Source organism: Epinephelus fuscoguttatus, linkage group LG8 (assembly GCF_011397635.1).
Source record: "Epinephelus fuscoguttatus linkage group LG8, E.fuscoguttatus.final_Chr_v1".
NCBI lineage: Eukaryota > Metazoa > Chordata > Actinopteri > Perciformes > Serranidae > Epinephelus > Epinephelus fuscoguttatus.
In genome coordinates, this window is record NC_064759.1 from 10,754,629 (window position 1) to 10,775,481 (window position 20,853).

Here is a 20,853-nt window from a genome sequence, read left to right on the forward strand (position 1 = left end):
TTGAAAACCATCCTCATCCTGAACATTATAGATGATGATACAAGTGTTTTAAATTGAATGGTTCTCACAGTTTTAAGTTTGAGCTCTTCAGTCATAATGTTGTCCAAAACTGACATTATGAAAAGTAAAAATGTCAAGTGGAATAAAAAATTTCTTTGAGCTACTGTTACAGAAACAATGTTATGTCAGATCAGGTGGTAGAAATCAGTTTACGTGATGAAGGGAATCATCTTTTGCTTTGATGCTGCTAAAGGAATGAATACACAGAGAGTACTTTCTTTTCATTGTGTACATGCTGCCTCTGGGAAATATCATTTGAGAGTATGAAATTGTTTTCCATTCCTATGCTGATGATACTCTGCTATATATTTCATTATCATCTGTTGATACAGTCTCAACTGAAAAACTTGTCATATTGACCAAATGAATACCTGAATTTCCTGCAACTCAACAGGGACAAAACTGAGGTTCTAATAATTGGTATACTCTTTTACAGAAGTTGGCTCTTGACAAAAAGCATTAATTAAAAACCTTTAGTGTTAGCTTTGATTGTGACCTATGCTTTGAACCCCAAGTGAGAAACATCACCAAAAAAGCATTTTTCCATCTCAGAAATATTTTCCTTGTGTAATATCTTCTATCCAAAGAAGATAAGGAAAAATTTCATGCTGTAATGCCTTGTTCTCGAGCCTCTCAAAGAAATCTTTAAACGAACTTCAGATGATCACAAATGCGCAGCACTTCTACTCACCAAGACTAAACCTTTGAGGAAATGTTCCCCTGACTTTAAAAGGTCTTCATTTGCTTCCTGTTCATTTTTGAATTCTTATTATTATTTTGCTTTTAGTTTTTAAATCTCTTAAAGAACTGGCTCCTGACTATTATCATTATGATCTAAAGCACCTTGAGTTGCACTTGCTGTCTTAACTGTGCTTTGCAAGTAAAATTATCATTATATTATTTTTTACCCCATTTTCTTTACAAATAACAATAATAATAAACATCATAACACTATAACACACATATATACACTACGTCTAAAACACTGATACTGGTGAAATGCAAAGAAAAAAATCTTTAATCTCAGTTAAGAAGTGACACGATTACTCAATGTATCCCTTGAATTTGTCAGGCAGCAGCATTGGAAGCTGTGAAGAAGATTCTTCTGGAAACACTAAAAGATTTGAATAAGAAGGAGCTCAAGAAATTCAACTCATTACTGCAGTTCACGTACTTCCAGAAGGGCCTTCCACTTACCTCATGGAGCAGTCTGAAGCAGGCAGGCAGTGCAGCAGCATTAGTGAATCTGATGGTGGAGAACCAGCAGTCTGTGGAGGTGACCAAGGAGGTTTTCATGGACATGAACAGGCCCGATCTGGTCAAGAAGTTGTCAGTCATCAGCTCAAAATTCAAAGGTCAGAGAAAGAAGACAAAAACTGCCACATTACACAATCATATGTTTCTCATAAATGTTTAATAAATAGATTTTAGATTTCATTGTGACATTGCTTTCAAATCTTGTTTAATCTGAGAAATATGAGAACATTAGGAACAGGGAGTGGTTCAACAACACCACATTTATTTCTATGACTGCAGAATAATCTTAACAACAGTAGTATTTTTCAGAACTCTTTAAATATCTGTTAGGGTATGTACAAAAACTGATGCAATCCTTTTCTCCTCATATTTGTATTGTGTGCAGATTACAACCCGACAGTCACAGTTTTCTCCCCCAAAGCGGCCCTGATGAAATTTGGCTTTTCAGTGAAAATTAACTGTGTGGTGTTAATATACAAGTCCTACAGACCATTCCTCACATTCCATGTTTACCTGATCCCACAAGATCCTGCTCTACAACAGGTTATTTCATACCGTACTGTCACCAATACTAATAATAGTAAGATACAGCACAGGCAACCATGTTGGCCGCTTTAACCTTGGACAAACTTTGTGTTAAGAATTTTTTTCTTCTTTCCACAGGAAGTGGACAAGAGGGAATTATCTTGTGGATTCACACAAATCCTAAAGCCACATCCAGAGAAGCCCCTGAAAATGCGTGATTGTTTCATCCTAACAGCAGATGTGGATGGTGCAAAAATTTTCCCTGAAGTATGTTTTAAACTGTTTTTCAATCAATGAAGTTAGCTGTGATGAGCACAGAACAATAATTGCTTTATCAAATATTTTAAACAAGAAATCATAACAAAATTAAAATAAATTGGTCTTAAATTCATTACTCAAAGGTCTTAAAATTGTTGCGGAAGGAATATTTAATCTGACTTTCTTTCTTTTCTTTTTTTTATTCTCACGGCACTTTTCTGTGAGTGTCCATGCGCCGTCCAATAACGGCGCGCGCTGGCGGTAGCACATACACAATGAATGGGTTTGTCGGCGGAGGTCTGCGCTTTGCGCGCTCTGTGTGAAAAGGGTTTAACGGCGCGCGCTGGCCACCTGGCACTCTATGCTGCTGTAGTGGTTTGTTTTCCAGACGTGAGTATCTTTGAGCAGTGAAAGTTATTATTTATGACTTTTTACTTGTCGACAGTGATTTGTTTTCCACAGAGCACTATGTGCGAGCATTTTACTCGCATTTGCGACTAAAAATAGTTTTGTGCCAGCAAAATAAATCATTCAGCACGTTGTGCGAGTCCAGATTTCAACCAGCAGCAGAAACGAACGCGGTGCGTGCTGTGGCCGTGCTGCCTGCTCTCTCCGGTTTTAGGCCAGGCTCGGCTCCTTTCAAAGACTCCTTGTGAAGCACTCCTCCGGGGTTTTTTCGGACCTATATTGCGTTTTGCACAGCGGCGACCGGATCTTTGCTCTCAAACCACAAAAAGATGTGATGGCACAACAGTCTCCTTCAGTGCATTATTCTGTGCTTTCTTTTGATTTTCACACTGGCTAGTCATCCTGTTTAATTTGTCTTCTGATTAAATCGGAACCGTTGAAACAAGTTGTAGGAAGCCTCTGCAAGTAATTGGTTGCTGGCAGACACTCTGTGCTGCAATAAAATGGTTGATCAGCAGTGCCGTGCACTGTGGAGCCGATGTGCTGTTGGTTCTGCCGGCCTGAATAGAATATAATGTCTATAGCCTTACTGTTGTGTACAGCCTTATAGACTGAGCTGAGTAGTGATGCGTGGGTCGACCCGTAACCCACGGGACCCGCAAATGGACCTGCGGGTCGGGCAGCAGTGATCGTCTGTTAAATCGGTCTGTAAATGATATTTTGACATTATTATTGTTAGAATCTATTAATCTATAATCTATTACTGTCATGGCATCCGATGGTACTGATGCGTTGAGCAGGTGACAGTCCGCGGACATTTTCAAAACACACTTGTGTCATGCACTCCAAAATAAACTTTTTGAAACTTTAAACAATTTATTGTACAAAACGGGGGAAACAAACGTTGACAAAAACGGTTCCATAATTCATATTAAATTCAAAACATAACGAAAAAACAGCTACAAGTTAGAGGGAATAGTGATAAAGTGGTAAAACTTGGCATTGATCCACAGCCTCAGACGGAAGCGCTCAAACCGTGCACACAAGCTCCGTTGGTAGGCTATACTATATTTTCACATTTTTAACAATGCAATTTAAAAGTTTTGATTTTTATTGATAACCTACATTTACCAACAACAAAAAGACTACATTTAGCACCAAAAAATATGTAATAAATAAATAAATAAATAAATAAATTTAAAAAAGAAGGTAATAAAAAAACGAATATCGAATACCAAATTTTCGTAATGAATACCTACCCATAGAAACGAATATTCGAATATCCGAATATTTGGGTACAGCCCTACCGGCGACAGAGAAATCCAACCCCAGGTCCAGATGAAAGAAAAAAACTCTTCTGGTGCACTTTGCTCAAAGTCTGACTTCTTATATATTATTTTTTTTCTTTCACAGACATTAGAGCTCAGATATGACAGCACAGATCCAAACTTCTATGAAGTGGTCGTTAAAAATCCAGACAAAAAACCAGACTTTAAGCTCATGCTCACACCAAAAAATGGGCATCAACCAGTTTGGACCTGTGAAATTCGAAAAGGTCAGTTTTAAATAATGGGACAAGATATTATGTACATTGTCTGTGTACCACTTTCATTTAATTGAATATCATAAGTGAAGCAGATGTGTGATGTTAGATGCACATACTTTTTTTTCTTTACCATTTTTTGTTTGTTTACAGATGACTACCAAAGGAGCACTGGTCCTTTACAAGGTAGGACATTTCAGTGATTCATATTTAGAAGAATTGCACTTTTGATTTCAGAGTGTGACAAAGCTCCACACTGTCTGTCTGTCTGTCGTCTGTTTGTGAACTCTGAGACGGACACACTCCCAAATAAAACAAAAAGTCAGGACCAACACACTGTCTTAAAGATGGTCAGGTCTAGGGGAGAAATGGCATTACTAACCTGCTGCATTTATACGTAGATTCACAAAACCTGGTAACTGAATTGCTTATAAACAAACTGAATGATCCCAACTGCATGCTCAATATCTGCACATTGTTGGGGCAAATTGTTAAAAGTTAAAGCCTTTTCTGCATACAGACTTATTATGTGACTAACAAAACAACGGCCTGAAGAGCATGATCTTGTTAATGTTTCCCATTGATAAAATCTTTGAATTTCTCCAAGGAGTTTGAATTTATGATTTGCCTTTGGAAAACAACCAAAACTATAACATGAAATCAAACCTGTTAAAGTTTGGAAATTTAGCTATCCCACTCAAACAGTCACAAAACATTTAAGATCAACGGGTGTTAAGTGCTGTTAATTTTTTTCTTTTAGAGAATGCTGATGTCACAGTATATCGAGGCAAAATACTTTGACCTAAAGCATGACCACTGACTTCAGAATAAGAATCCTGTTTATTGCTAAGTAGGCTTTCATACACAAGGAATTTGATTTGGTGTTTAAGTGCATTGAATCAGTATTTTCTACAGAATAAAGAAAATACAATAAAATATTTTAAAAATATGAGTTAAAAATTATGTACAAAGTGAGTGTGTAAAATGAAAGAATCACTAATCTGATATATTGACAGAAATGGAATATAACAATGATGTTTTCTTTAGTGTATAATCACCTGAAAATAAGAATTGTAGTGCTTTTGTTACCTTGAGCTAGCCATTTATATTTTCATAGGGAGTGGGTCCTCATCTCTGAAGATCGTCATGTTCATCACCACATTTCTCCGGCAGCCCAGAATAGATAAATGAGGCCATTCACATTTCTTTTCGTGTCTGCCACCGCAGTTAGCAGCCCCATTGCAACAAGAGCATCAGAAAAACCCCCCACTGATTTTTAATGTGAAACTGCTTTATTCAGTGTTTTCACCAGTTTAAATCACCAGGTCCGTTTGTTTTGAAAAGGAGGAGACTTCTGCTGATAATTCAGCTCTGGGTAAAAACCTCCTTAACGTCTGGATCTTAAGTTATCGGAGAAAAAAGGTGTGCAAACATTTGGAGGTGCTGCACCATCGGCCCGTCTCGAACATGCCAGTCAGCATCAGTGAAACACTGATTTGTAACGTGAAACTGCTTTAGTCTTCAATTCACCGCTAGATGCCACTGAATCTCCCTAAAGTTTACACACTGTTCCTTAATTATTATGTTTCATTCAAAAGCACTTAAATCTGACAAAAGTTGTTGATAGTCTAATTTAGAATCTGTAATTAGCCTTTTTTTTCTCCTCAGTGAAATATCAGTCTGAACCGCTTCACAAGGTGAGTAATGTCACATCAGACACATTTAACACAACACAGCTTTCACTAAATGGTTACAGGTTGAAAATGACCCTCATCTTGACTGTAAAGAGGTGGAAAATGTTTTTTAAACCAGATGCTTCACATCTGCTGTTGAAGCATTGAGAACATGTGATCAGGTGGATCATTCCTGTTTTTGGTAGCACAGTGACAGAGAGAGTTAGAGACGGTCGTTAAAGCACAATTACTGATAACTAGTTTATAGCATTAAATTAAATCTTATGGTGCTTTGATGATGCCACAGGAATGAACACACATAGAAATATTTTGTTTTTATAGTTATCTGAAAATTAGATTTCACCAAATGTATCGCTGTGCCTTAATGTGGATACTATTTGTTGCTATATTCTCTTAATGACTAAGATACTCACATTGATGCAAATGAATTAATGTTTCAGCTCTACTCTAGAGATATTAGATAAATGTCCTCTGTCCACTTTAAATCCAACAGGAAGTGACACCACTAATGAAGAAGTTTTTGGAAACACTGAAGGATTTAAGTTATGGGGAGCTCAAGCAATTCAAACATGTCCTACAGCGCACTAGAATGACGAAAGGCCTCCCAAAAATCTCAAGTCAGAGAATGGAGATGGCAGAAAGAGATGAAATAGCGGAGCTGATGGTGGAGATCTATGGCGAGCAGTCTGTGGAGGTGACCAGGGAGGTTTTAATGGAGATGAACATGACTGATCTGGCAGAGAGGTTGCTAGAAATCAGCTTGGGATCCAAAGGTAAGATGTGGGGGAAAACACATACGATTCCAGCATCAAAGACTTGTTATGCAGAACGTGATCTGTAATATTTTACTTCAGCGTTACTAATTTTTAATTCAACTTACATGTAGACAGTTGGGCAGCCATTTGAATTAGTGTGTTTGTTGTGAATGTTTTATTATCTAGAATCATGTAATGTATGCGGCCTAGTCACTACAGTCACTCACTTTAGGTCAGTCAGTGTTTTAGCCATGCTGCTGGCTCAATGTCAGCGTGTCTGCTGGTCGCTCCAACTCTTTAGTCTTCACTGAAATCTCTCAACCATTGGATGGATTACCATGAAATTTTGTACAGTCATTGATGGTCCCCAGTGGGTGAATCCTACTGTCTTTGATGATCCCCTGATTTTTCCTCAAGCACCATCATCAGGTTATCATCAGAGTTATTATTGTCCAGTACTTTAAATTAGGGTTGTCACGATACTAAAATTTCAAACTCGATATCGATACCTAGGAAAATATTCAATCCTCGATACCATTTTCGATACAGCAGCAAAAAATTAAGAGGCATGTCATTTTTTAAATAAAGATCAGAACAGTAATATCAATGATAGCAACAAAACATCCCCCCAAAATAAATAACAACCAGAAACAACATCTGTCCATACAAATGTATTTATCTACAGCCCTGTTTATTTTCTGTGCTTCTGGTGAATTGGCACCATATTTTCGTTGCTGATCAAATAGAGTTGGTAGTTTAGGCTCAGGATGCTCCTGTTTCTACCTCACTATGTGATCAGAGAACCAGGGGTTACGGGAGAAATCAAACGTTTTTTCAGATTCAATCTGTGACTTTACAGTTAACATAACTTTTCAGACACACATAATTGTGTTGTCCTGTTAAACTAACATTGTCTATTAATGTTACAGACGGGCATGACTGATAAAGTTTTCTGCTTAGCTCCCATGTTAACGTTAGAAGTTATATTTTAGTTTGATGCTGGCGACACCAGCTGCTCAGCTGCTAGTGAGGGGAGGGGCTGTACCTGCCGTCTGCAGCGTGCTGTGTTCACTTCACTAAATATTTCCAAAGAGCGCTTTTTCCTTTATCATTTTTGACCAAAACTGGCTGCTCTGATCCTCCTGCAGCTGCGCTGGCCATATTACAGCAACAGAAATGTGTGCATGCATGCACAGCGACACAGTGGCGGTTCTAGGCCAGCTTCAATGGGGGGGCCAAGCTAGGGCCAGTCCTTTTGATACAGGGGCACATACAAGTACGGTCAAATATCTAAGTCTGAACAATAAGATATATATATGTGTAAGGGGGTCCGGGGGCATGCTCCCCCGGGAGAAAATTTTGTATTTGATTTAAAGGCATCAATCTGGTGAATTCTGAGAGCAAAGTTATGATGGCAGAATATGCCTAGATTTCAACATCTTTGTGCTTTTTATGTGTGAAAAATGTTCCATTTTTACTGATAAAAACATTAGTTGTACTATGTTATGGTGAAGGGTTACACTTAAAATACGGCCAAGTATTAGTGGTTAAACATTTCAGTAATCAAAAGAAAAATGACTGACGTACTGATCTGCCTCTGGAGGGCTATTTTAATATTTAAAATAATGTGCAGACAAAATATTCTTTAATAATTCTCACACTCACAAGTACAGTTCCAGATACGCAAAACGAAAGGAAAACAAAAGGTGAGATTCAAATAAATTACACACAAACAGGCACAAATTACTGCTTTCCTCCCTCCCTCTCGATTTGCAAGTACAGCACCCTGAATCAGAGCATTTCAAAAGCCCTCAGGTAGTTGAATGCCTCTGGGACAGGCCCATTTATAGCAACCCACTGGATCCGTGGCGTGCGCGATCCGGCCGAGGCGCGGGTGCTGGAGCTAATAGCAGCCATTCAAGAAGCTGCTCCACCAGTCGCGGCCTAGAAGCGGCTCGGCGCTCCGCTCCGCTAAAATTACGCGCCGGGTCTATTTCTGACGACACGTCAATTTGCACAGACCAAATGAGTCAAACAGGAAGTCAGGCACAGAAAAGACGAGAGTATCCAGTCGATTTTCAAAATAAAAGACCCATGAAAACTCCGGATCGTATTTCACATCACTACACAAACATGATGTGACAGGCATGAGTCAAATGAAAAGGAAAAAGTTTTCAGAGCTTACCTCAATGGTGCTGTGTGTTGCCGTGCAGGCTCAGAGTTGTCTCAAATACAGCCACACAATTCTCTACTGATGTTTTCTGGGTGTTTTCAAGAATGCTCACGAAGTGGATGTCAATATTCCTCAATATTCCGCTTAGAAATGCGGTCTGCTCTATCAACTCAGGCTCACATTAGCGCTAGGAGAGGAGCTCCAGCCGGTGCGCTACAGAGTGACGTTCATTTACCGAAGTCATTTTATATCTGGCCATTTTTTTGGAGACTGTGGCAGGGCAAATTAGTCAATGTATGGGAAACACTAAACACTAGAAAACGCAGGCCCTTTTCCTTCTTGTGTGGTGTATTCTGCATGATTCACTGGGTGCGCCTCTTTAAGTGGTCCGACCGGCAACCTGTTGAGACGATTTAGTTCCGCGTTCCCCCTCCGACTCCTCGGCGGGGGGGCCACAGGGGGGGCCGGACTCGGAGTTACGGGGGCACTGGCCCCTGCTGGCCCCCGCCTAAAACCGCCATTGCAGCGACAACAACAAGCCGGGTTGAAGCGAGGGCTCTGTGCCTGCCAGACGCTGCCTGCACAGCGCGTGTCCGTCGGACCCGTCGCGCGTACCCGACAGGCGCTGAGGTGGTGTGCACTGTTAGTGTCGATACTTTTGAAAATTAGTATTGTATCCGAATACAGCGTTTGAGTATCGATACTTTTCAGAGTATCGATACTTTTGACAACACTACTTTAAATATGAATACATCAAAACTAATGATATTTCCATCAGCCTCAGCTGTACTTTGTGGTGCTAATTAGCTCATGTTAGCATGGTGTAACATGCTAAACTGAGACAGTGAACACAGTAAACATTGCCTACTAATCATGAGTGTGTTAGCATGCTGATGTTAGAATTTATCTGAAAGCACCGCTGTACCTAAAGTATAGCCTCACAGAGCAGCTAGCATGACTGCACACTCTCTGTTAGTTTTGTAACATTGTCACCGGCAAAAACAAGACAGAAAACAAGGAAACCCAGAATAACTAGACTCTTATTAACATCATTAAAATTTAGAGTTTAAAAATATGTACATTTAAAAAATGTACTTTTATTCTCACCAATGTATGTCCTGACACAGAATATCAAATATAAAAACATACCCGAGAAATCGGATTTTATGAAACTTCATCTTGAGGATGCATTGTTATTCTGCCACATAATCTCTGTATTTTGTGACAACAATTTCATTAATATGTTAGTAACATATTGCTCGCATATTAGAGCAGAGTTGTGAAGCACATAGTGTTAAAGCAGCTAAAAATAAACATATAAAAAGTTACAATGTGATTTAAATATTAAAATAACATCATTTAAAACATATGAATGTGTGTCTTCACAAGGGCCTTCAGGAAGCTCGGAGCATGAGGGTTGTGGAAGTGTTACGGTAATCCCTTACATTCATTCATTTGTTCCTTTATGTTTTGTTTCAAAAAGACACATCTGCACTTACCTGTGAAAATGATTGTCCTCTGCAGCAGGACTCCAGTGACTGGACTAAACTTGACCCTGAAGTGAACTGTGCAGATGCTGATGAGGCTCCAACTTACAGGTAAAGATTACATCCTAAATACTGCGTCACAGCAAACTGGAACTACAGGAAACACTACCACTTGGCTCTTGAGATTTTTCACAGAAGGAAAATAAAAAGATTTTTAAAGCAATATTACATTAATAGAATCAAGGCAGATACTCTCTAAGTTTACATTTACTCTGTTTTGTTCCTTCATGTACATAGACACAAACTCTTTTGTTTTCCATTCACATTTTAGCCTACAGTCTGGAGCAGGAAACTTTGAATGCAGTGTCTCTGGCTTGCGCTGGGTCTGTAAGGAAAAGGTCAACTTTAAGTACCAGTTTTGCTCTTTGAGTGGACACTTGGAGAGGATTGAAAGCATGGAGTACATGCCTGCAGGTCCCCTGATGGACATCACAGTCATTGCTGGGAAGTTAGATGTAGTGTACCTGCCACACTGGATCTGCATAGGTAAATGGACATGAAGAAAATAATGAAAAATATAATGTTCATATTTATTTTTGACAGCACGAGTACAAAAACTGATGCAATCCTTTTCCCTTCACTAACTGTGCTTTTGTTTTGTGCAGATGACAATCCTAAAATATTAGACAAGTTTGCAGTCCTACACATAGATGACTGTGGAGATGCTGTGGAAAAAGTGTCTGAGGTCACATCGTCCCATGTCAAGCTGTCTGAACCAGTTTTCTCTCTGAAAATGGTCCTGGTGAAATTAGGCCTTCCAGTTGAAATATGCTGTAGGGTGTTAATATACAGCAAGGTCCTCACAGCATCATCTCAAACATCCCTCACACTTCATGTTTACCTGATCCCTCCTGATCAGGATCTAATACAGGTTATTTCATATCTTACTGTCAACAATACCAGTCATGATAAGATACAGAATAGCACTATAAATACATAGATAAATACACAACACCAACAAGAAAAATGTATGTTTTGTATCTTCTACAGGAATTGGACAAAACGGAAACATCTGATAGATACAAAGGAATCCGAAAGTCAAATCCAGCGAAGCCCCTGAAAATGCATGACTGGTTCATCTTAACAACAGATCTAGATGGTGCAGACATTTATCCTAAAGGCGAGGAACCCCAGGTGAACACACTTTTTTGTGCAGTTGTCAGTTTTGAAATTTTGAGGTTTTTTTGCTTCCATAACATGTCTTCTCTCAGACTATTTGAAAGAAAACATCCAAAATTCACATTAAGGTGTTTATTTCAGTTCAGATTGTTCTGGAAATTTAATTGGATGTATCACCAAAACCTTACAGCAGCTGAGGTTCTTGAATGCCAAATAAATAAATAAATTATGACATTGGCCACTGAAAATAACACAATAAACAGCAAGCTTATGTTTTATTTGCTATTGCTATTTGGTCTGGCAATGTCAGGCTACTTTTATGTTCTTCAAACCTAAAATCAGCTGTTGATACAGGAAATATTAAACACATTAAAATATCTGCAGTCATGACCATGCCTGGCTCCATGTGGTCTTTACTTTTAGCCAGACATTTTAGCAATATTTGGCAATATACAGCAGATATTAATTTTTCTGTCTCTGTCTCTGATGTCTTTGATGGAAGTGAAAAAAACACAACTTAACCTCATATGACGAAAGAAAAAAACTCTTCTGGTGCACTTTGCTCAAAGTCTGACTTCTTATTTATTAATTTTTTTCTTTCACAGACATTAAAGCTCAGATATAACAGCACAGATCCAAACTTCTATGAAGTGGTCGTTAAAAATCCGGACAAAGACTTTAAGCTCATGCTCACACCAAAAAATGGGCATCAACCAGTTTGGACCAGTGAAATTCTAAAAGGTCAGTTTTAAACAATACCACAAGAACTTATCCACTCTGTCTGTGTACCACTTTGATTTTATTAAATATCATTAGTGAAGCAGATGTGTGATGTTAGATAAAGGCAGTAAATCAGTTACATGTCCGTGTTTTCTTTACCTTTGCTTTTTTCTCAGGTGAATGGCAAAGCACTGGCCATATACAAGGTGAGTCATTTAGAATAATTTGTGTTTAAAAGAGTCATTCTTATACACTGTCTTTCTGCCTGTTCGCTGTGCTGCTCTAAGACACACACACATCTTCAAAAAAAGCTAATGCAGGACCAACTCAGTGTTTTCTATCAGTACTACTGTTAGAATAAGAATGGCATGCTTCCAAAAATAAAGTCGGGCCGGTGAAAAATCTGATAATTGACCTGCTTCAAATTCACATAAATGTCCTGAAAGAGCTGAACTTTGAAATTTGAATGATGTAAATATGTCTATACACTGTTTAGATGTCAGTGTTTACCAATGTTTTTTTTTTTTGTTTTTGTTTACCAGAATGCAATGTCAACATTGTTAATATTTTCATTATGCTTATATCTTAAACCAGTTTTTTTAATTGAACATTGTGTCTATGCCTGTTTTTGCAGTCACAGAGACAGCTGGACAATCCTCCATGCCTGGTCCAAGTTACAGTGAGCTGTTTTCTGTTTTCTGAATATGAAACACTACAGCAAAGCTGTTTTTAAACCAACCTCTAATTTTCAGTTTTCTTTCAACTTAATCCATCTGTGAAGTATTTATCACCTGAACATTTGTTACTGTGGCCTGGTGTTTTCAGTTTTACTTGTAAGTGTTAAGCTAAAAGAATTTGCCTTAGTTCATCTTAGGTGCTCATCTGAAATGACAGAAAAAAACACGCAGGAAGAGCAAATTTAGAATAAATTAAGTAAAAAAAAAAGAAAAGAAACAATAGCCAGCTTTTTTTCTGCTGTGTCATTAGCCCTTTTTACACAGAGATCACGCTATAGGGCTGCTACGAAGTCCCTTCTTTAAGCCGTATTTGCATTTTACACAGAACCAAACAACGGCGGCATCATGTCGCTCCAGTGTGTGATTTTAGACAGCATGCTGGCATCATGGAACCAACAGAGGTGCGACATAAACACAGCAGTGCTGGCCTCTAGTGTGACATATAATATATGTCAGTGTTACTTTCTCAACAATAACAATAGCATAACATGGCAACTATAATCATTTACCGTCCCTGTTATATGTAAGGTAAGGAGCTCACAGACCTGATTGTTTTCCCAATACGTGGACATTTTCAGCTGCTGTTCTTCTTCTTTGAGTTAGCTACTAACTCTTACCACCTTCTTTTTAAATCTCTCAGTGGTGGATTGCACATGTAACACATTGTCATACTGTCACACCTGTCTGGCCAACGATCCCATCCTGCCTGGTGTCCTGTTAATACAGATGTTGCCTCGGCACACACATGCGCGCACGCGCACACACACACACACACACACACACACACACACACACACACACACACACACAGACCAACCTCTCTCGTGCTCCCTCTGCCATTTTCTGCACACTGTAGAGGAGAGGAGGGGGCAGTATTGCGCATGCGCAACTTCCGGGTGCATTTGATTTGCAACACAATTCAACGAGAGTAAACTGACAAGAAGCGCATTATCATCTTATGTCTATTGTTTTGTTTTCATAATTGTTGAAAGCCCAAATCGTTATCTAGATTAAAATTCGATTAATCGAGCAGCCCTATCTGCAACTGTACCGTTTATACAAAACTGCTAGGCGGTATAATGGTGTGAAATTCCTGCCTCAAAGAAGCAGTGTAAAAAGGTCTAGTGACTATGAAGAGGACTTGGTGTTGTCCAGTAGAGAGAAGACGTATCACTCTGTTGGAGCTGTTGAAACTACAAAAACACTCATGATTGTCAGAGAGTGGAGGTTCTTTGCTCACAAAAGATCTTTTACTGAGTACAAAACCATCGACTGCAAAGATGATGCAAAAAAGGCAAGTTTAATTTTGGCCTTTTGTCAAGTTACTCAGAATTTATCAGCAACGCTGAAACGACCTGCTGCCAGCAACGTCAGTCATTATGTGATAAATCTCTTTGTATAGTTTATCTTTATGAATCAAGAATCTGATGCAAAATAGTCATGGTCAGATTTTAAATCAGTCACTCACGTAACATTTTTTCTTTCTCCTCAGAGAAACACTCAGTGGACAAACACCAGGTGAGTGATCTCACATGCCTTAAATTTGATGGTTCTCTCACAACTGATGCTGCAGTCAGTGAGCTTCTCAGCAATACATAATGTTATAGTTAAATGACATAGTTAAATCATATCCATTTATTTATTCACTTTGAATTTATCAGGAAGCAGCAATCACAGTGGCAGGAGAGAAGCTTCTGAATATGCTGAAAGAGTTGAAAAGTGAAGAGTTCAAAGAATTCAAGTGGCGCCTCCCACGCATCACAGAGAGCCAACGGGAGAACACTGACAGGGTAGACCTGGTTAATCTGATGCTGCAGACCTACACCCAAGAGTCTGTGGAGGTGGCCAAAGACATTTTAAAGAAAATTCCCAGGAATGATCTGGTGCAGCTGTTGTCAGACACCAGCTCAGGGTCAGAAGGTAAGTTGTGGAACAAAAACAGCAGTAGCATATTCAGGGGCACCATCTTATACTGAAACTATAAATCAGAAACTTTGTATGCAGGGTAGCTCTTCATTGAAAATACATGTTGACAGTCATGTAGCTTTTGAATTTACATATTGTGAGTACAGGTCATGATTGTATTATGTAGATGAAGTTAACATGGGCAAAACTAATGTTTGCTGTAGTCCTCACAGTGAGTGAGTGACTTAGTTAAAGATGTTGTCTATAGTAACAGTTCAATCAGGAGAGACAGGTGAATAAAGTTAAGATAATTGTGTATTACAGATTACAGGTGTACAGATTAACAGATGATATGTGATGATTAAGATTTGACAGAAAAGTCTTTGGTGCTTAGACTCTACAGGAAGATTTTGTGATCGAGGGGTGTTCGCCCTGAGCAGCAGCAAGATGAATCCCCCATGGTGTCAGCTGGTGACTCTAAGACTGATAGGCTCATGAAGCTCATGTAGCTGTGCAGACTAGGCAGTGACGGAGATGGCTGCCGATTTCCAGTTTAACCGGTTCGGTCTGGTTTAAGAGCTCCACCCGGTTTAATTCACATCAACCGTAATAACGGGGGGGCGGGGGCTTTTCACATCAGCGGCGTGGCAAGGGACTATATTCAACTTATCTTGCATTGTAAAATGCATTATGACAACTTAATAAGGTTTATGTTTGTGGAGGAGCCTACAAGTGTTTTGTTTAGTTTGTCTCAGAAGCTGCTGTCTGCTGCTGCTGCAAAGATCAAATTTCATTGGGGGCGGGGAAAAGTGCTAGGGAGTCAGAATATAAATCTTTATTGTCATTGTACAGTCATACTTGTGTACCAAAGCACAACGAGATGAACAATAGTAGAAAAATATATACAAAAAAATATATACAAATAGTGACCTGTTCTTGGCTGATTCTCCAAACTGGGGGCGTCGACTGCCATTGACTGTTTGTAATACACTGACAGTGGATCAGTACCTCATACAGCCCCACCTCAAAAATCCAAACTATCCCTCTAAAAGATACTGTTGATGAAGGCAGCAATGATTCATCTTCCATGCCTGAAAAGGCCTTTACCTGTGTGCCGACATGTTCTGGTTTATTAGAAACAAAGCAAACATGGTTGCTTTTACCCTAATTTAATTTTCATTAAATGTGTTGCAGCTGCAGGATCATCAGCTTGAGCATCTGGTGTGAACACCACAGAGGGAGGTATGTGCCCAAACCAAGATAACATGTTACATAAACATCATACTGTGGCTTTAAAGTCATTTTCTTCACTGCATGAGTCAATGTGAGAACTTTAAATGTTTTATTAGCACTTTCCAAATGTTATCAGACCGAATGGATTAAAGCCTGATACTAAAATGAGTCAATTCATGGATGCTGTGATGCTAAAAAAAATGTACCCACTGATTTACAGATGTGCTTTCCCAATGTAAGTTAATGGGGAAAAGCCTTTTTGGGCCCAATGGCATCACATGACGAACCTGTACATTGTAATTTCACTGTTTGGCTGCTACTTAAATTGGTATAAAAGCCAAGCACCTTTCCTAGAGGCCTGAATGGGAATTGCTTGCCTGGTGCATTCTAGCTTCCAGGTTTACTTCCAGGATATGTGGTCCACTGAATACAAGCAGTAGTGTTTCTCCTGCTGGCTCTTCCCACGAGCTCCTGCTCGGCTCGTAGACTTTACAATAAGATGATGTCACAGATTTTTTTAAACAGCTCAAGCTCGAGGGAAGTTTTACAAACATGAAAAACCTCCATGATTATAAATTCATCATAGAGAAGAGTCATAATCGACCTTGGTTGTTTGTTTTGTTTTTTTTTTTCTGAGTTACCACAAGGAGCCACTGGGCAAAATTGGAAACAGGGCTGAGCAGTGCTCCCGGGAGTCTGACAAATACCTGCAAAACTAATCAGAATCAGATTTATTCCCAAGTCTGTTCGCATATATTAACCATATAATAAAAGAAATAAAAAGAAGGCAAAGTATTGCAGCACACAAGAATATTAATTTAGAATAGAAAAGTTCTAATAAAAATATGACAAATAATTTTAATGACATAGAAATAAGATTTTTTTTAAATACTGAAACAACAAATATGTAAAATATAGCTGTTTCAGAATAAGAAGGCTGCACAGTTTTGTGCAAGATGTGCAAAAATATTAGTCAGGAGATTTGTAAAGGTCCACAGTAGAGCAAATATGTGCAATGTGCAGCGATAATAGTCCAAGATGTGCGTTAACGTAACACATATAGACAGTGTCCATGGGTCAGTGTCTCTGTTAAAACAGATTAGTTTTGCAGGTATTTGGCAGACCATGGAAGTGTTCTGGTTTCAGTTTGTAGTCTGAGTGGTACTGACCAGTCGTGTTTGAATGGCAGGTCCACGAGGAGACGTGGAACACACTGGCTGAAATGCAATCTCAGAACCCATTGGCTAGAATCTGATGACAAGTTTGCTTTATATTAGCTTTTTTTAACATTTATCTGCATTCATATGCAGGTACAGTATGTTTGTCTGTGCACGGAAGAGGAAGTCTTGGCTCAGCTACACCGTATCAGCCTGATATATTTGCCCTTGCCCTAAACACTTATCGTTATTAGACCGAAAGCCAATGGGTTCTGAGATTGCTGCAAAACTGATGACATTCAGTATCATGCCAGCATACAGCTTCACAGAGTCTCTAGCATGACTGTAGACTTCAATTTTTTTACAAGGAAAAACTTGAATTATATTTTATGTAAAGCAACTGATTATGAGCTGATGTCAACGATTGTTAAATTTCCTTTCTTCAGAGAAACTCCGTGGATGAACATCCGTCTGCACTGATCCAGAAAGTGAGCAGAGACACATCTGTCTGACTCTACACAACATTTAATACATGCTGACTGGAATTCATCCTCACCTTGAACTGATAAATTATGACACAAACCAAAATTGGCATCATGATAAACCTGTCGCAGACGTGAGGCTGTATTAATCTCTGCAGCAACAGTGATTTCTTCAGTAATGTAAGGACACTGTGATCTCCAGAATCGAGGAGCACAAGAGGAAACATGAGTTTTTTATTCTTTTCAGTCAAACTGATTTTTCCAAAGTTTTTAAAAGATTGATTGATTGCTTTATTTTGAACATATAAAGAGTTAAAAATAGAAAAAAATAAAAAAGAACCCAACAACAAAACAAGACAAAAGGAAAAATAAACGGAAACCGAATAGCTTAGATCTGTCAGTACCATTTAAATGTTCAAAAAGGAGTAGGAAGAAGTAAAACTTATTTAAACCTACCCCTCTACCGCCACCCCGTTTTAATCTTATATCATCCTATCCATGAGTCAGATAATAAGCACATATATACATACACATAAATTCATTACAATACTCTGTGTGTCAACCTTATATACGTACCCGCATAAATATCTAAATACTCTATACGCCCACCCTATATATACCTTCATTTAAATCTGTATGCCCATACACACCCCCTTACATGCACATGTATATACATACTCATACACAAGAAGTATAAAATAATTGTAAATATTTTTAAGGATAAAAATCCTCATAGCAACAGATCAGGTGGCTCATTTATTTTTTTTCCATCAGCACAGTGAGTGAAAAGAAATCTATTAACCACTTTACAGAATTAAAGGAGTAAGGGGGGTAAAGAGATCTTCTTTTGCTCTGATGATGTTTAAGAAGTACAAAAACATAGCACTATTTCATGTTACATGTAAAAATGGAACAAATGTATTTATATAAAAAAAAAAAACTATGACGATGGTTCACAGACCATCTGATGGTGTAGACATTTGAACCAGAAGCTGGTCGAACACTTTATTAAAGCAGGATGTAAACATGAGTGAAGTGTGGAGGAGCTTACAGGCCCACAGGGTTCCTATGTTTATCTTGTTTGGTTTCATTTAATTATTTCTTTAAATCCCATTTGTATGTATTTTTATATTTACATTTATAAAAATATATTTGTATTTTATATTTCTGTCTTTTATATGAATGTACTGTGTGCTCTTAATTCACTAGGTTGTAACAATGATGGCTGTTAAGTTTTTACTGGAGGAGGGTGATTCACAGTGTTTTCTATTTTAAAATAAATTCCTCTGATTATTAAGTGCGGGTCTTTGCTTTTGAGTCAAATGTTCGATACATGAGACAAGATTAGTGGTGTAAAGTAAATATGTGTTAGGATTATTATTCTTGATGCTTTGTGCTTCTATGTCTGTTAAAGATTCTCATCATGTAGATTAGTTGTCCCAAGTGGGAAATTTGCAGCACGGCAAAAACATACACGTGTCAGTAAAACACACTTATAGAAATAAATATCACAGATTAAAAAAAGAATGTGTTTTTTGGGTTAAAATGTCTGAGTGAGAACTGATGCTCACAGATCTTACTGGATACTTATTTCAACTTAGTAGTGCTTACTGGTTCTCCAGTACATTACTACATTAATTCCAGTGCTCCATTCATCAAATGTTTTCATGCTCTCTTCTTCATCAGGTTGGGCATGTCTTGTATGGAAGGTGCTATATAAGTAAAGCCCATTATAATAAAGCTTATTACTATTAGTTTCTATGAGAGTCGGAATCTAAAAAAAATAAAATTAACAAATAAGTTATGATGGATAAATGTAAGACTTGAGTGCTACCTGCAAAACAAGCCCCACATTTACCAGCCTCAACGTTAAACATTAAAGCAACATATGCATCAGTAGTTTTATTTGGTCTGAAATCAACCGTCCTGCATGATGAGTACTGAAACTTTTCGTTTCTTTTGTACTTTTACCTAAGTAAGAGCTCTAAGTACTTTTTCACCACTGCAACCCTGTGTCAAATGAGTCCACTAGCTAGAAGCTAACACATAATGGGATTTACAATTAATGCGCTACTGAAAATTAGCATCTCGATAATATTATCCTTACAAATGATCCATTTTTATTTCAAATGCTAAACATAAAAAGAAATATGTGCTCATACATTCCCCATGCTCTCTGGAAACGGACAAACAGCGGCTAACTTCTGTCCCTGTGTCCAGTTGTCATTGTTAAGCATGCCAATGGTAGATGGGCTCTTCATTAGAGACCACTTGGTACAGTGACCTCATGTGAGATAATGTCGCCACCTGCTGGTGTGGCGAGTTACGGCACCTCACATCTTATACAGATCCTGTCATGAGACGAGAGGCGTCAAGCTGCAGCCATACCCGTCTCTGTAGTCCAGCAAAGAACTGGTGCCACTCTGGAACCAGTTTTTCTGGCCCAGAGCCAGTTCTTTTGTCGGTCGAAACAGAAAAACCGGCTCCAAATTCAGCACTGGAACTGCTTTGGTGGAAAAGGGTAGGAGGACACCACGGGAAACGGCTCTCCAACGGGCGGGACTCGGGAGACACTTCGACCCCAAGTGCTGTCAACTCAACCAGACATGATTTACCGCTGTCATAACAACTGGACGGACTTTATCTCTGACAGCTGAAGCTACGAGCTGTTTTAAAACGGTTTGTAAAACTTACTTTAACTCTTACTTTAACTTTCATGGTTTTAACTTGAGCTCCATTAGTGTGTAAAAACGGTTAACTAAGCTAACGGTAACGTTACAGTAACGAACACTTTTCTAACGTCAGTATGTGAACAACAGGTTGCTAGCTGAAGTTGCTGAAGTGCTTTGACAAGACAGTTTATTAAAACAGAAACTAGAATATAAGAAACAGCAAAGACGACGTTCAACGAGACACACACACACACACACACACACACCCATGTTAAGCAACTGTACTTAAGGTATTTATACTTGATTATTTCCAAGTTATTCTACTTAATTCTTTTACTTCACTGTATTTTGAAAGCACTACAACCCTGTACAGATTGTTATTTCTGCTAGTGCGTTTACTATCTCTTTATGATTGACACATTCCTTCATGTAAGTGTTTTCATTGATTTTTTTTTAAGTTGTCTTTTAAAGGTATACTATGCAGGATTTTCCTAAATGAAAAACAAAATCATAAAAAAACATTAACAATGTATAGAAACGTACAAAAGTAGTAATACAGTGTGTGGCGGTTAGGCTTGTGCCGATTTCCGGTTTAACCTGTTCGGTCT

At 38.5% G+C, this 20,853-nt stretch overlaps 2 protein-coding genes across 20 annotated transcripts in view; both read left to right on the forward strand.

The window, feature by feature from the left end:
• The window catches only part of LOC125893023 (uncharacterized), a 71,466-nt gene extending 52,596 nt beyond the window's left edge, over window positions 1-18,870 (forward strand). For 9 of the 18 annotated variants that reach the window (XM_049583443.1, XM_049583433.1, XM_049583434.1 and 6 more), the window contains 16 exons: window positions 3,922-4,063; window positions 4,205-4,237; window positions 5,720-5,748; window positions 6,239-6,518; window positions 10,063-10,106; window positions 10,198-10,271; window positions 10,492-10,706; window positions 10,826-11,091; window positions 11,211-11,354; window positions 11,945-12,080; window positions 12,236-12,265; window positions 12,694-12,738; window positions 14,289-14,314; window positions 14,458-14,716; window positions 15,896-15,943; window positions 17,538-18,870. In XM_049583443.1, coding sequence (XP_049439400.1) covers window positions 3,922-4,063; window positions 4,205-4,237; window positions 5,720-5,748; window positions 6,239-6,518; window positions 10,063-10,106; window positions 10,198-10,271; window positions 10,492-10,706; window positions 10,826-11,091; window positions 11,211-11,354; window positions 11,945-12,080; window positions 12,236-12,265; window positions 12,694-12,738; window positions 14,289-14,314; window positions 14,458-14,716; window positions 15,896-15,915 — 1,743 coding nt within the window. In that variant the 3' untranslated portion in view covers window positions 15,916-15,943; window positions 17,538-18,870. Of the gene's footprint in view, window positions 1-1,132; window positions 1,416-1,702; window positions 1,861-1,980; window positions 2,110-3,921; window positions 4,064-4,204; window positions 4,238-5,719; window positions 5,749-6,238; window positions 6,519-10,062; window positions 10,107-10,197; window positions 10,272-10,491; window positions 10,707-10,825; window positions 11,092-11,210; window positions 11,355-11,944; window positions 12,081-12,235; window positions 12,266-12,693; window positions 12,739-14,288; window positions 14,315-14,457; window positions 14,717-15,895; window positions 15,944-17,537 lie in introns of all 18 variants that reach the window. The other 9 variants (XM_049583430.1, XM_049583437.1, XM_049583429.1 and 6 more) reach the window with 3 other exon arrangements.
• Window positions 18,871-19,925: 1,055 nt separating this feature from the next.
• Window positions 19,926-20,853, forward strand: part of LOC125893026 (uncharacterized) — a 29,129-nt gene continuing 28,201 nt past the window's right edge. For both annotated transcript variants that reach the window (XM_049583452.1, XM_049583453.1), the window contains exon 1: window positions 19,926-20,252. The gene's annotated coding sequence lies outside the window, so the exon portion shown is untranslated. The remainder of the gene's footprint in view (window positions 20,253-20,853) is intronic.